The 13,150-nt window shown below is 36.3% G+C and overlaps 2 protein-coding genes across 2 annotated transcripts; one reads left to right on the top strand and one right to left on the bottom strand.

Moving 5' to 3' along the window:
* The first annotated feature begins 784 nt into the window (after positions 1-784).
* On the top strand, positions 785-2,505 carry LOC106447981. Its single transcript, XM_022718795.2, has 3 exons — positions 785-939; positions 1,029-1,291; positions 1,540-2,505. The coding sequence occupies exons 1-3, from the start codon at positions 930-932 to the stop codon at positions 2,317-2,319; spliced, it is 1,053 nt and encodes a 350-aa protein (XP_022574516.1). The 5' UTR covers positions 785-929; the 3' UTR covers positions 2,320-2,505.
* Positions 2,506-2,651: 146 nt separating this feature from the next.
* LOC106431385 (diphosphomevalonate decarboxylase MVD2, peroxisomal) lies at positions 2,652-6,266 on the bottom strand. Its single transcript, XM_048777975.1, has 9 exons — positions 5,940-6,266; positions 4,971-5,169; positions 4,523-4,586; positions 4,138-4,282; positions 3,840-3,926; positions 3,602-3,759; positions 3,460-3,508; positions 3,152-3,276; positions 2,652-3,059 (listed from the first exon to the last, which is right to left on the bottom strand). The coding sequence occupies exons 1-9, from the start codon at positions 6,147-6,149 to the stop codon at positions 2,837-2,839; spliced, it is 1,260 nt and encodes a 419-aa protein (XP_048633932.1). The 5' UTR covers positions 6,150-6,266; the 3' UTR covers positions 2,652-2,836.
* Positions 6,267-13,150: the final 6,884 nt, after the last annotated feature.

Here is a 13,150-nt window from a genome sequence, read left to right as displayed (position 1 = left end):
GTGAACAGGTCTAGAAGACGATCTAAAATGGTAGAGAGATCATTTTGAAGATGCTGAATCTGTGTAATGATGATGGTGATAGAGAAGAAGATTTGATGAAGAAGATAAAGTTGTATTCTTAATTAATAAAATCCCAAATGAACAAACGCTTACAAATAATGTTTAGTACAATAAATTGGGATCATGAGAGTACAACTAGACCAATTAGACCAAATGACCAATGGTATTGATTTATCCTGTATACAAAATCGGAGCCTTCTGTGAAACATCCTTAAGGTATTCCAGAGTGGCAGTTTTAACTTGAGTTTGTCACAGTGTACCAAAAGACGCAGTTATATTTATGAGCCAGTGGAAAAACATAATTTCTGCGTGATTGTTTATACATTGCTTGTTTATCCAAAACGTGATGAACGTAAGGTATTTTCTTTATAAAAAAAATTGAAATGTAACTTTCTAATGGTTATAATAAGATGGTGTTATTTTACCAAACTAAAAGAAGCAAAAGAAAACTACTTTTCCAATTATTTATGCATTGCGTTTGCATGTATATATATCTTGTGCTCAAATATATTTTTCTTTTGGATATGAAACTTTCTACATGTTAAGTAGAGGTCCCGACAATTAGAAAACATTTTTTAAAACAAATGTGGTTTAATGCTTAATACATTTGTAGAAAAAATTGTTGCAATGGTTGGGGTTTTGTTACTGCCGCCTATTTCTGGATTAATGGTTCAAACAAAGAAAAACTTTCACCGAATCCACCGTGATTCACGTTGTCACATACGTGAGATGAAAATGTAAGGTTTTCTTCTGTCGATTTTAAGTTTTACCAACTCTATATATATCCAAGAATCAACACTTTTAAAACCTATACTTGCCAATTTATTTGATTATAAGTTGGTATATTGCATTTGACAAGGTTTATCAGCATGAAGAAATGTGAGTTCTTGATTGATTAATTGACATGAAAGTAAGCCTGCAAAAGAAAATGTGATAATTGATTATTGATTTTTGAGAAATTTTGGCAGGCTTAGTAGGAGGAGCCTTTATAATAGTGTTGATTGCATTAGGGGTATGGGCTATTATTTCCTGTATACCTCCACCTTCTAAGATATGCGGTACGCCCGGTGGACCGCCTATTACCGCCCCTAGGATACGGCTAAGTGATGGACGCTATCTAGCCTACGAAGAACATGGTGTTAGTAGACAAAATGCCACTTTCAAGATCATCTTTATCCATGCTTTCGCCACCTTCAGACGTGATGCTGTTATCGCCAACCGTGTTCGTCCTGTAATGATTCAATCTCTTCTATTTTGTTATGTTTATCTCTATCTTAAAAGGCACGGCATAGTCAAATGAGACATTCGTCTTTGCTCTCAAATTTTAAATAGTTATATGTCACATAATCTTCAAATTATCAAGAATTTATTAAAATTAACCTAAAAATGTTAATGGTAGCTCAATTGTTTGTCTGCTTTAACCATTTTTTTTTGTTTTTACAATAGAGATGAGTAATTTGCATTGTTTTGTATCGTCAGGGGTTTCTTGAGAAGAACGGCATCTACGTGGTATCATATGATCGACCAGGTTATGGAGAGAGCGATCCTCATTCCCGTCGCAGTGAAAAGACATTAGCTCATGACATTGAACAACTCGCTGACCAACTACAACTTGGTTCCAAGTTTTATGTGGTTGGATACTCAATGGGAGGCCAAGCCGTTTGGGGTGTTCTCAAGTACATCCCTCACAGGCTCGCTGGAGCCACACTGCTTTGTCCTGTAACCAACTCATGGTGGCCTAGTTTCCCTGATAGTTTAACTTGGGAGCTATGGAACAAGCAAACTAAAACCGAAAGGTTTGCGATGCTCATTACTCATCACACGCCGTGGCTACTCTACTGGTGGAACCATCAAAAGCTGTTTCAAACATCAGCTGTGATGCAGTCAAGCCCTACGATATTCTCACCTCAAGATATGGCTTTACTGCCCAAGCTGGCCGTAAGGGTGTCTTACAAGAACCAAACAACGCAGCAAGGGGTACATGAATCATTGGAGAGGGACTTGATTGTGGGATTTGGGAAATGGGGGTTTGATCCAATGAAGATTGAGAATCCCTTCCCGAAAGGTGAAGGGTCGGTGCATTTGTGGCAAGGGGATGATGATAGGCTTGTACCGATACAGCTACAAAGGATCATTGCTCAGAAACTAAGTTGGATAAAGTATCATGAGATTCCAGGGGCTGGTCATTTGTTTCCTAATGCTGATGGGGTGGCAGAAACAATATTGAAGGAACTATTGCCTATTCCCCAAGCATCTTAATATTCAATTCACTCTCTCTCTTTTTTTGGTTAAATGTTACATTGTTTAGACTCAAGAAAGAATTGTACATTCTTCCTTCACCCCCATGTATGAATTTCTGTATTATGAATGAACTTTTTTGGTTTTTGCAAGAAAATGTGTGCAAGAAAATAAACGGAAACAAGTGAATATTCATAAATTGGCTATATCCACTGATAAAGAGAGATTGGATTTATGAAAGCTAAATATAATTTTAGGATATTACATGAACACAATATATATGATTGTCCCATTTGGTAACCCTAAAGCTAATAGAAGATTCAAGACATATCAATACTTGGTATATGTTGCAGTGTTGTAAAAGGATGTACTCACGTAAAAGGAAAACAATGATTTTTTGTTTGGACATAAGAAAGCTAGCAGATAACATCATAACAAGGACGCTTGAACTTATTATGCCACAAATATGGTTTCTTAAACTTGCAGTAAAAAGGATGCTGCAAATCATAACATTAAATTGATCAAGCAGAGAAAATGCTCACTTGGGAAGGCCGGTTTGCGGATCGAGAAGAGCCTGAGTTTGGTCTGGAAGCACGACAGGACCTCTTCCAGGTTTAGTGCAGATAAAATAACTGACTTCTCCTTTTTGATCCTGTGACCCAATGTTGTCTTTGATTTCAGGTGGAGGTTGCAGATTCTCTACACTGTTTGCTCCGTCTAACCCTGCCTCCTTAAGAATCGAGTTATCTCCCACTACGTAACTGGTAAACAAAGAAACTCAAATCATTACAATCAGCTTTTTAGTCATATATGTTAAACTCGTTAAAAGTATTACAAAGTTTCTATCTCTCACCTCTTCATATCAGTGTCAGACTTAGGGGGAAAATAGTAGAGAAGCCCCTGGAGCAATTGAACTGCTACCTTTCTGTTGCGTGCAATCAGTACAGCATTTGGGCCAGCATCAAATGTATAAGCAACCTATCCAGATTTAAATTTTCGAGTTATTTGTTGTTTATATATTCGAGGAACACATAATAGTTTTTTTGCAATGAGATCTGAGATAAAGGTGGTCTGAACTATCTTAACTCCTAATGCTTATTGTTGCAACTAGCAAATATGGTCAAAAGGTCTACCAAGACACAACTTAGTAGGACTCTTTACCTGTGGTGTCCCTTCAGAACGATTCCACTTTTCAACCAAGCTGATTATCCTGAGGAAGCAGTTAACGGACTGATATTAAGAAAAGAAAGTTGTATCGCTAGATAAAAAGAAGCAGCATATGAATGTCCAAAATCAAAGATACCTGTGGGATGTGTCATTCATGTAAAATATGGGTGGAGATGTATCCAGACAAACAGCATGAAACTGATTACTGTCTGCGCAGCTCAATTGCGTAAAGGATGCAAAATCTCTGTTTTTAATAGCTTCCTCCATTTGCAGAGTCCGTTTAGGCACAACTTCCTACAGGTAAAGAGAAAACAGAAAATAAAGTTTAAGAGGTAATAATACAGACTTTCATCAAACATCAATTACTAACGTACTTTTGCTCTATGCTGTAAAAGCAAACTCGTCTCAACACTTTCACGCATTCCAGAGGTGCTGCTCGTTTCCTTCTGCCGTGAACTCACCTGTGTGTAACAAAAGCTAAAAGGACTCAAAAAGCATATATAAACAAAAGATTTTACAAGGTATGAACGAAAATATAAGCAGGGATTAAATTTTGACAGATTTCAGATCAATCGGACTTGTCGTATTCATGTCATAATGCAGATGGGAGACTGAGAGTAATTCTGCGACCAAGTATACAAGTCGCTTGAAATAGATTTATAAGATTCATACCACGGCAATGATGATAACAAGATCATTCCAATGCTTCTCATCTGCTAGTTGAACTGCAATGCTGTCACTTCCATCGTCTTTGCTTCCCATTTCCCACTTAACAAATCCACCAAACAGACTCCGGCAAGCACTTCCTGAACCTTGCCTTTACAAGAGAACTAAAATTAAACCTGGTAAACCAGTACCACTTAATCTCTAGAAGAATGTCAGAATACACGTAACTCAACAATAAAACAACATGGAGAACGTTTACTTTTTAATTTTTATAACTGAGGCGTAAATAAAAGTCACTGTAAAACAGAATCAAGATAGTATCCGTACATAATCAATGCCCGAGTAAAATGATACATACATTATAATGCAAGAAAATCCACTACATATGTACCTGGCTATCGCAGAAAGATGGCTTGCATCTTCATCTACATTCATCAACTTTGCAAGAGAAAAAACTGTAGAAAAGGAGCAGTACATAAACAAGGATCACTCTGAAGTTCATAATCAACCTTGAAACTGTAAATAATTTAGTTGTCATGGAAAGAACAAGGAGTTAATGACAAGCTATAAATTACAATTGAGAATCTGAGCTGTAATTTAGTTCCTGTATTCAAAAACAAGCAATCACATCTTCGCTATATACTGACCTTAAAATGAACTATAAGCACCAATATATATATATATATATATATATATATATATATAACAATTATGAATCCATGTGGTTCCTTCAATATGTAAGGCAAAGAAAGAGTGTAAAAAATCTATAATTTGTAATGCTTCAGTTTCAATCAACCCACGAGAAAGGAAACAGAGAGAGAGAAAAGTAAGAAAAATACCAAGACAAGCAAAACCAGCAGCTGAAGATGCTAAGCCAGCAGCAGTAGGGAAGTTGTTGTGAGAAGCAATATGTAGATGAAGTTTCTCCCAGTCTTTCTTATCAATCTTGACACCCTTCTCCTTGTCTTCAACATCACCAGCACGACCTCGAATCTCCCTCAAACAGTTTTGGTACCTACTTCCAGAAAGAGAGATCTCCTATACTAACATGAAACAAACAAGAACAAAAAATGAATCGAATCCAATCATAAAGACTCATACAAAAACTTTAAATTTGGCTTCAGTAAGTGACCGATCACATTGTTGAAAGAAAAAAAATATATACTCCCTCTGTTCCTTAATGATAGATTTTTTAGAAAAAAAATTTGTTTAAGAAAGATGCATTTTTTGTGTTTTCTATGAAAAAAATTATAAACTTCAAGAAAATTAATTGACTTTATTGAATTACTATTGGTTAAAAGTTATTAAAAACTGAAAATTACAGAAAATACCATAATTAATGTGTTTTATTAATATGTGTGAAAATACTAAAAAGTATTTTTGTGGAAAGAAGAGAGTATGTCATGAATTTATTGTTCCCCAAATTTTATACCAATTAAATTTGAATTTGTGCTATATTATTGACACACTCTCTATTCATCTCTTTTCCTTATGTATGAAATGTTTTTCCTATCCAATTTTGATGAGAAACAAATTGAATAAATCAATATTTTTTAATTTTTTTCAATTCTACAAATGAAAATTTGTTCATTAGTTTTGTTCATTAGCGCCGAGTTAATGAGACAGTGTATGAAGGAAAAACAAAAATACTAATTTGATTTCACATCAAGACTCATCTAGCTCAGAATTCAAAGTTCGAATCTAAATGTAGCTCAGACATTGAAATCAACATCTAAGCAAAGCCGTTGGAATCGGCGAACGGAATCTCCTAGTGAAGAAACATCAGAGATTCGTAAGCGAAGAAGTACCTTGCCATTGAGCCACATTCGATCGCGATCGAAAGAGGGACTGACGGCGACAGTTGTGACGGTGCAGAGGTGATCGGGATCGAGAGTCACGCTGATGCTGTCGTTGACGGGGAGAATCCGGACTTCATCTCTCTTTCCCCAATACTTAATCACCGCGATGTTCGTCGGAGTCTGCGCCGTCACCATGTACACCCATTTCTCCGCCGCCATAACAAAAATCTTCCCCCAAGCGTGTAGAGACTGTGCCCAGAGAGAGAGAGATCTGGAGAGAGAGAGAGAGAGAGCTTTCAAGTGATTAAATCCAAAAGTAATAAAGAGAAGACGGAGAAACTAAAGTGACGCGCCCCCTTCCTAACGGATTATATTTATTTTATTCTTATATATTTATGGGCTTATTGCAGCAATAGCCATATTTGAGATGAAAATTAAGAGAGTAGCCATGATGTTGACATAATGTACTCACTGTCTTTTTACAATTTTACTAGCCGGTTATACCTTTGTAGGAAACAGGTTCCCAGTTCCTTTAACTAAAGTAAACGATGTAGTGATTTACTGACCCATAGTAACAATGAGAGTATTTTGGCAACGCCTAAAATTAAAATAAAAGGAAGGAAAACATTCTATAGAGATGAAAATATAAAAAAAACAGAAGTGTAAAAGAAAGAACGTTACAAACGGAGAATGCATGGATCGTAATGCTGATGTCAAAATATGGAAATAGTTCCACTTCAAATAGAATACACATAGTATAACAATAGTTTAAAGTTTGTCACCGCCATGTCATATGAGAATATTTTCCATTCTATCGAATATAGATCAGTTTATATTTACTAATATAATCACAACCGAAGATGGTGAAGTGTGCGGTTGAGAAAAGGTGATGATGTCGTTAGTGCAATAAATTTGCAATTGTGGGTTACAGCTCGTCTGTGATGATGTCGTTAGTGCAATAAATCTGCAATTGAAGGTAGTTATATTCCATATAGTATAGTGTATGTTATGTACATTTCTATCACTTAATCATTTATATTCGATCCAAACTACAATTCAACCTTATATAAACCATGTTAATCATATAGTAACTGTATAGTATATCATATATACATATATCTAAATAATATAATGGAGATGGGAGACTTGTATTTACATTCCTAATGAGCTAGATTATATACAAAGGTAAAAGAGATTTGCATTCACCTTCACCCTACGACAAAGGAAACATGATGTCTTCAATTAAAAACTAGTTGATATTATAGGAACTACAAAAAAGTCCCGACCAAGACATGTCGTAAGCACTACAATAATATCGCTTAAACATTACAATAAGATCATTACATCTTAAGAAAGCGGTTAATTATGTCTTCTTCCATCTCTTTTTTCTTGATCAAATCACTACTAAGCTCAGCAATTGTCTTCTTCAATTGTGCAATAATTTTGTTTTTCTCCCAAATTTCGTTTCTAGCTTCAAGCAAAGCTTTCTTCTGCCATCCAAAATAGTTATATAGTTTTATATTCATTACATTCCACATACAGTATACTATGTGAGGTGGAAACAAGTTTAATGAGGGCTTGTTAAAACTAGGCTTGAGAGTAATCACTAAATCCAAGTTAGGGGAATATAAACCCCAAGACATAGTAAACGGAACCCAAACATTTTTCTAATTAAACCCACATGGCATAATAGAGGACAAAGTAATCACTAAACCCAAGTTAGGGGAAATATAAACCCCAAATCTTATTCTGATAGTTATATAGTTTTATATTCATTCCATTCCATTTACAGTATACTATGTTAGGTGGAAACAAATTTAATGAGGGCCTGTTAAAACTACGCTTGAGAGTAATCACTAAACCCAAGTTGGGGGAATATAAACCCCAAGACATAGTAAACGGAACCAAAACCTTTTTGTAATTAAACCCACATGGCATAATAGGGGACATATGTATTTAGATGCTTCATTACGAGGGATTGTTAAAACTACACTTGAGAGTAAACACTAAAGCCAAGTTAGGGGAATGTAAACCCCAAAACCTAGTTAATGGAACCCAAACCTTTTTGAATAAAACTCACCTGGTATAATAGGGGACATATGTATGTAGACGCTTCATGAGCAAAATCAAATAGAAAGATAGGAGGTATGATAATAGAACACTTGACATCAAATACTAAACCCAAGATAGGGAAATATAAACCCCAATCCAGCACAGAGAAGCGAAATCTATGGTAAACTTATATACAAAGCTTGAAATGACATGTATATTCTGGTGGACATTTTCCATTCCATATACTGTATACGTCACTTGGATACAAATCTAATGGGAGAGTGGTAAACCTACACATGACATTAAACACTTAACAAAAATTGATGAAAACAAGTACATATGAAAGACTAGGAGGATGGTGAACCGATAGAAAAATGGAAAATAGTATTAGGGGCTTTACTATTAGAGATGAAATGGAATAGTTTGACATGTATATTATTTGTTTTGTTAGTGTAGCTGAATTCTATTTCACTTGTTAATTAAATGAACAACAAAACGGACATGACGAACTTACTAATCAAACCACACCAAAACTACACATAATGGTTGAGGCCAGTTCTTTTGAACATGCACATACTACTACTCAAACAACACAGAATCACCGGTAGCAAATCAAGCAATTGCAAACTTATAGTTTACTAAATATCTTGGGTGAGTGATTCCTGATTACTATGTCATTCGAAGTGGAAACCTAAAATGAAAATACATACTATGATATGACAGGATATAGTATACTACAAAAAATGGTTGAGTGATTCCCGAATACTATGTCATTTGAAATGGATAATTCCAAGCAATGGTAGTATAAACAGCTTCATACGATCTGTTATTGGTTCCTTCACGGTGATACAGAGAACTAGTAAAAACCCTAATTTTGACGAGATGGAATAATCAAAACAGAGAAACAGAGAAGAAGCATAAGGAGGCAAGAACTTACGGTCGTGGCAGAGAATTGAGAACCCCGCGGCGATATGAAGTTGGAGACACCAGCGATTTTACTTGGCTCCGCCGACACCGTAACGCGTTAGCGAAGATGGAGAGAACCGAGAAGCAAAATAGAAGATGAAGACGATCTGAAGCGAGAACGACGGAGATGGAGGCGAGCGGGTGGAGGAGATTTTTGAGAGAAGCGTATGGAGGGGGAAGAACCGTAGATGAAAAAAGTGGGAATGGAGGTAGTGTGGAAAGGGAAAAAACACGATTTACTTAGGGGTTAAAAGAAAATGATTTTTCATTTTTTTTTCATAGCAGGTGAGCCGGTAAATTAAAAAGGGTCTTACAGTAATATTATGTATATATCACGGCGTGTATTGATCCGTTAGGGTAAAGCGCTAGTCCTCTAATTAACGTTTTTTTCATAGCTATAGGCCCCAATTCCCCTATATTTATTGACAAAACAAAAAAAAAAAACTTAATTACTTTTTTTTGGTCAAACCTTCATCGTATAAACGTCGTATGTGGGGTCCCAAAAATAGACAAATGCAACATTATTGGTTTAATTTATCTCCAAAATTCTGAATTGAACATGCATAAACATTAGGTTCTCAAACAAAAAATATTTAACTTTTTTTCTTTATAAATTATCTCAAGTTTTTCAAAATCTGAGACCGTCCTTCTACAGTATATAGTGTACATATATAGTATATAGTGATATACTACCAAAACTTGACCTACAATGTTTGAGAAAGAACAAATGGAGTTAGGTATCAGTGGAGACAGATAAAGGGTGTTTGGATACATTAAACCCAATTAAAGAGATCTAGGATACATAATTATCGTTTTCACATGTGAAGGCACATGTAAACGTTATAAAATTCGTTGGAACAAGCTCATGCCTGCCTAATCTTTTTGTTTTTGATTCTCTATTTGATTTGTAGCATTTGTTTTGGGGATAATATCTTGCTGTCTTTCTTAAGACATATTTAATTAATCGAATCATCCAAAGACAAAGAAAAGAAGAAAAACTTGTGAAAAATGTGAGTGGGTGGAAAATAAAGAAAGAGCTTTTCGTAATTGCTCCAAAGTTCAAAATAACATGAAAATCTCTCTACCAAAGTATCTTAAATAATAAAGTAGAGTTTTGTCCCTCATTCCTTGCGCCACGTCATCAGGTAGAGGAGGGTGTTTTGCGCCACGTGGCACCTATTTTTCCAAACGATTTCTGTCGTTTACTCGGGCTGGGCCACTGATGACTGGCCCATTAATTTTCCCTTTTATTTGGTCCGGCTGGAAGCGAGATTAGTAACATTAAACTTTAATTTATTTTTAATGGTTCATCAGAATTTTAGGCTACCAGACCCACCACCAAAACCCTTTGTACCGTCGTCTCTTTCGTAGCGATTCCAAGCTGCCTCCGGTTGTTTTGTAACCGATGAAGTTAATTTAAGACTCCACTCTCCATGATTAATCAATAGAGGTTAGTAACGGCATTCAATGGTAGGAGTCGACAACTTCTTCATCCTTCCGGCTTCCCTCATTTCTCCAATTTCCTCGAACCCTATATATATGGAGTTGAAGAGTGCGGCTCAGCTGATCTTATCGCCTCGCTATCAACTCAGAGAGCATGGAAGGATCTCTGGTGCTAGCTTTATTGTTGCACGAAGCATCATTCCCGGTCTAATTATCGCTCTCTTTGCTTTGTGTCATTAGATTCATTACGACCAATCTTTGTTCGTAGTTTATTTATTTTTTGTCCCCAGATTATTGGAACAAACTACAAGACCCTTGATGGGACTTGCGTGTATGTGACTACATAGATGTCACAGACTGATGGGCGTTCATATAGTCCTTATTTTTACAAGGTAACTGCAAATGTTTGTACATATTTTAAAGCAGATTCTTAATTAAACACGGTGATCGTCGAATCCTCTTTCATATATTACTTTCGCAGGCCAGGCTCATGCAAGGATCAATCAGCATCTACCGTCTTAACTCCTTCAGGCATATCTTGGAAGAAAGCAATGTGTATGAGCTGAATGGTTTCGATATTGCAAAAAGCAATCCGACCTACAAGTTTGATGAGACGCCAGTGTCTATTAGACACAGAGCATACTGTTTTTGTTGGGGTAGCAGATACAAGTGAGAATCCCCAAGGAGTGCTTCAGGTTCCGGAAATACGATCAGCTCATGTCACTTGCCAATATGAACACTTATTTTACAGGTACGTATTGGCGTATTGCTAGCAACCTGTGCAAGTGCTCCATACAAATATATATTTCACAGCTACTAGCGTCAATGATTGTCTTGGTTTGCAGATATCTTTGGAGAAGTTAGAGGCATCAAAACCATTCACAACCATGACACCTAGAGCGCTCAATGCCTCATGGCATGTTGGCAACCTTAAAGCTCGATAGGTATATGACAATTCTCCTGATTTCATGAAGTGTGGAAGTTTAACTTATTTGTGTTTTCTAATTTTTATGTTCGATGATTTGGATTTATTCTCCCATGTTAGGGACATTCCTTTCTGTCTGAGTGTTTTGATTTGCTGCCTACCTGGATAAAATATTATTGAATTCTGGTGTTTAACCAATGGTGGTTATTGCAACAAATATTAACTCAAAGTTTGTTGGTGGCAAAAACCTCTCAATGTTCAGCTAGGTGCAGCATGGTCTTAAGGTCAAGTTTTGCTTTTGTTCAAAGTATGTGTGCTCATGTTCTTATATTTTAAGCACATGTACCTTTAAGAATGCTCTTTCATCATGATAGGTTTCAATACAAAGATGACTAATAGCTTTTTAAAATAGCCGACCAATCACTTTTGTTATATGTTTTTTAAATTTTTATCATTCCAGGGCGGCTGCTTCTCAACGCAACCTCATGCACTTTTATTTTGACAACGACGGTGGAGTTAGCAGTAATTATCTTAAAAAGTAAGCTTGAATCCTTTCATTTTGTTGATTGACATGCTCATCTTAAACGGAAACTGGTAACTCAATCGTAACTTGTTGCTCTGCTAGGTTGAGTGGCACCGATGAGGGATCATCCTGAGCTCTTACTAAGTATGGTGGGGTTAAGAAAAGTTGAATTAGTTACACTGTCTGAACTCAATACCCGCGGCTTCACTGCATCACCTGAGGTAAACACATAATTATATTCAAGCTTCGTTGAACATGTTGCTGACCATATCTTAACCCCTTTCTAAAATTATACACAAGCAGGAACCAGAGTTCCTTTGCACTGCGGTCGTCGATTGCATTGACACAGCACACAGATGGTGCTATTTCTCATTTCAGAAGTGCTACCGCAAACTGCAACGTGGATTCTCAGCTGTTTCATGCTATGCATGTCGACAATGCAGATGGCGTTGTTAGGTACTATAGGAACACAATGTCACTAAAGAAATAGTGTATTCATTATGTAAGCAAAAAACACAGTATATGTAGCACAATATCTTCTTCTCTCTGTGCTAAGTACCTTGTGCAAATGAGCAAGCAAGAAAATCCCACCTGCTTTGACAATCCTCCTCGCCTGAACAATGAAGGCTGCACAACTAATGTTAATATTACAGGTCAAGCACTCCACGGCTATGCCCTATTCAGCCAGACAGTGACATTGGAGAGGAGTTGGCTGAAGAAAAAGGTCGCAGCCCTATGAAGCGCCCCAAAGACTAGGTGTTCTACACCGGCAGTAAGAGCGAGCTGATTTAGTGTCACAACTATTTTGCACTTCATACTTTTATCTTTTCATGTTTCTGCATCCGAGTAACTACATTTCCTAGATATTCTGAACCCCACAGTAGGTTCTTTGGTCTTTCTCCTAAACATAGTTCCACACACTCTGCAGTTGAAGTTAACGAGTTCATTCCTCTTTCATGATTATCTGCATATTTTCCTTTTTGTTGTTGACAATATTTTCTCTCATCTTCAAGTAGAAAATGAGAAAATGCCACATGCAAATGGTTAATTATATATTTCTATGTATGTTTTTTTTTTGAAGAAATATATTTCTGTATGTCGTACTTTTTAAAACATATATTATACAATTACAAAAATCGTGAAAACAAAACTTTGAATCTTCTGCAGCCTCTTTTGAATAAAATCATAAATAAAAAACAGACAACATGGACTTGCGTTATCTAAGAACAACCAGCTATGATTGCAACTACGATAAAGTGCTTTCCAATTATTCATCAGCCTCTATTTCTGTGGATTCATCCTTCCAATAAT

This window comes from Brassica napus, chromosome A4, assembly GCF_020379485.1.
Source record: "Brassica napus cultivar Da-Ae chromosome A4, Da-Ae, whole genome shotgun sequence".
Classification (NCBI taxonomy): domain Eukaryota; kingdom Viridiplantae; phylum Streptophyta; class Magnoliopsida; order Brassicales; family Brassicaceae; genus Brassica; species Brassica napus.
This window is presented reverse-complemented; position numbering and strand designations above follow the sequence as displayed.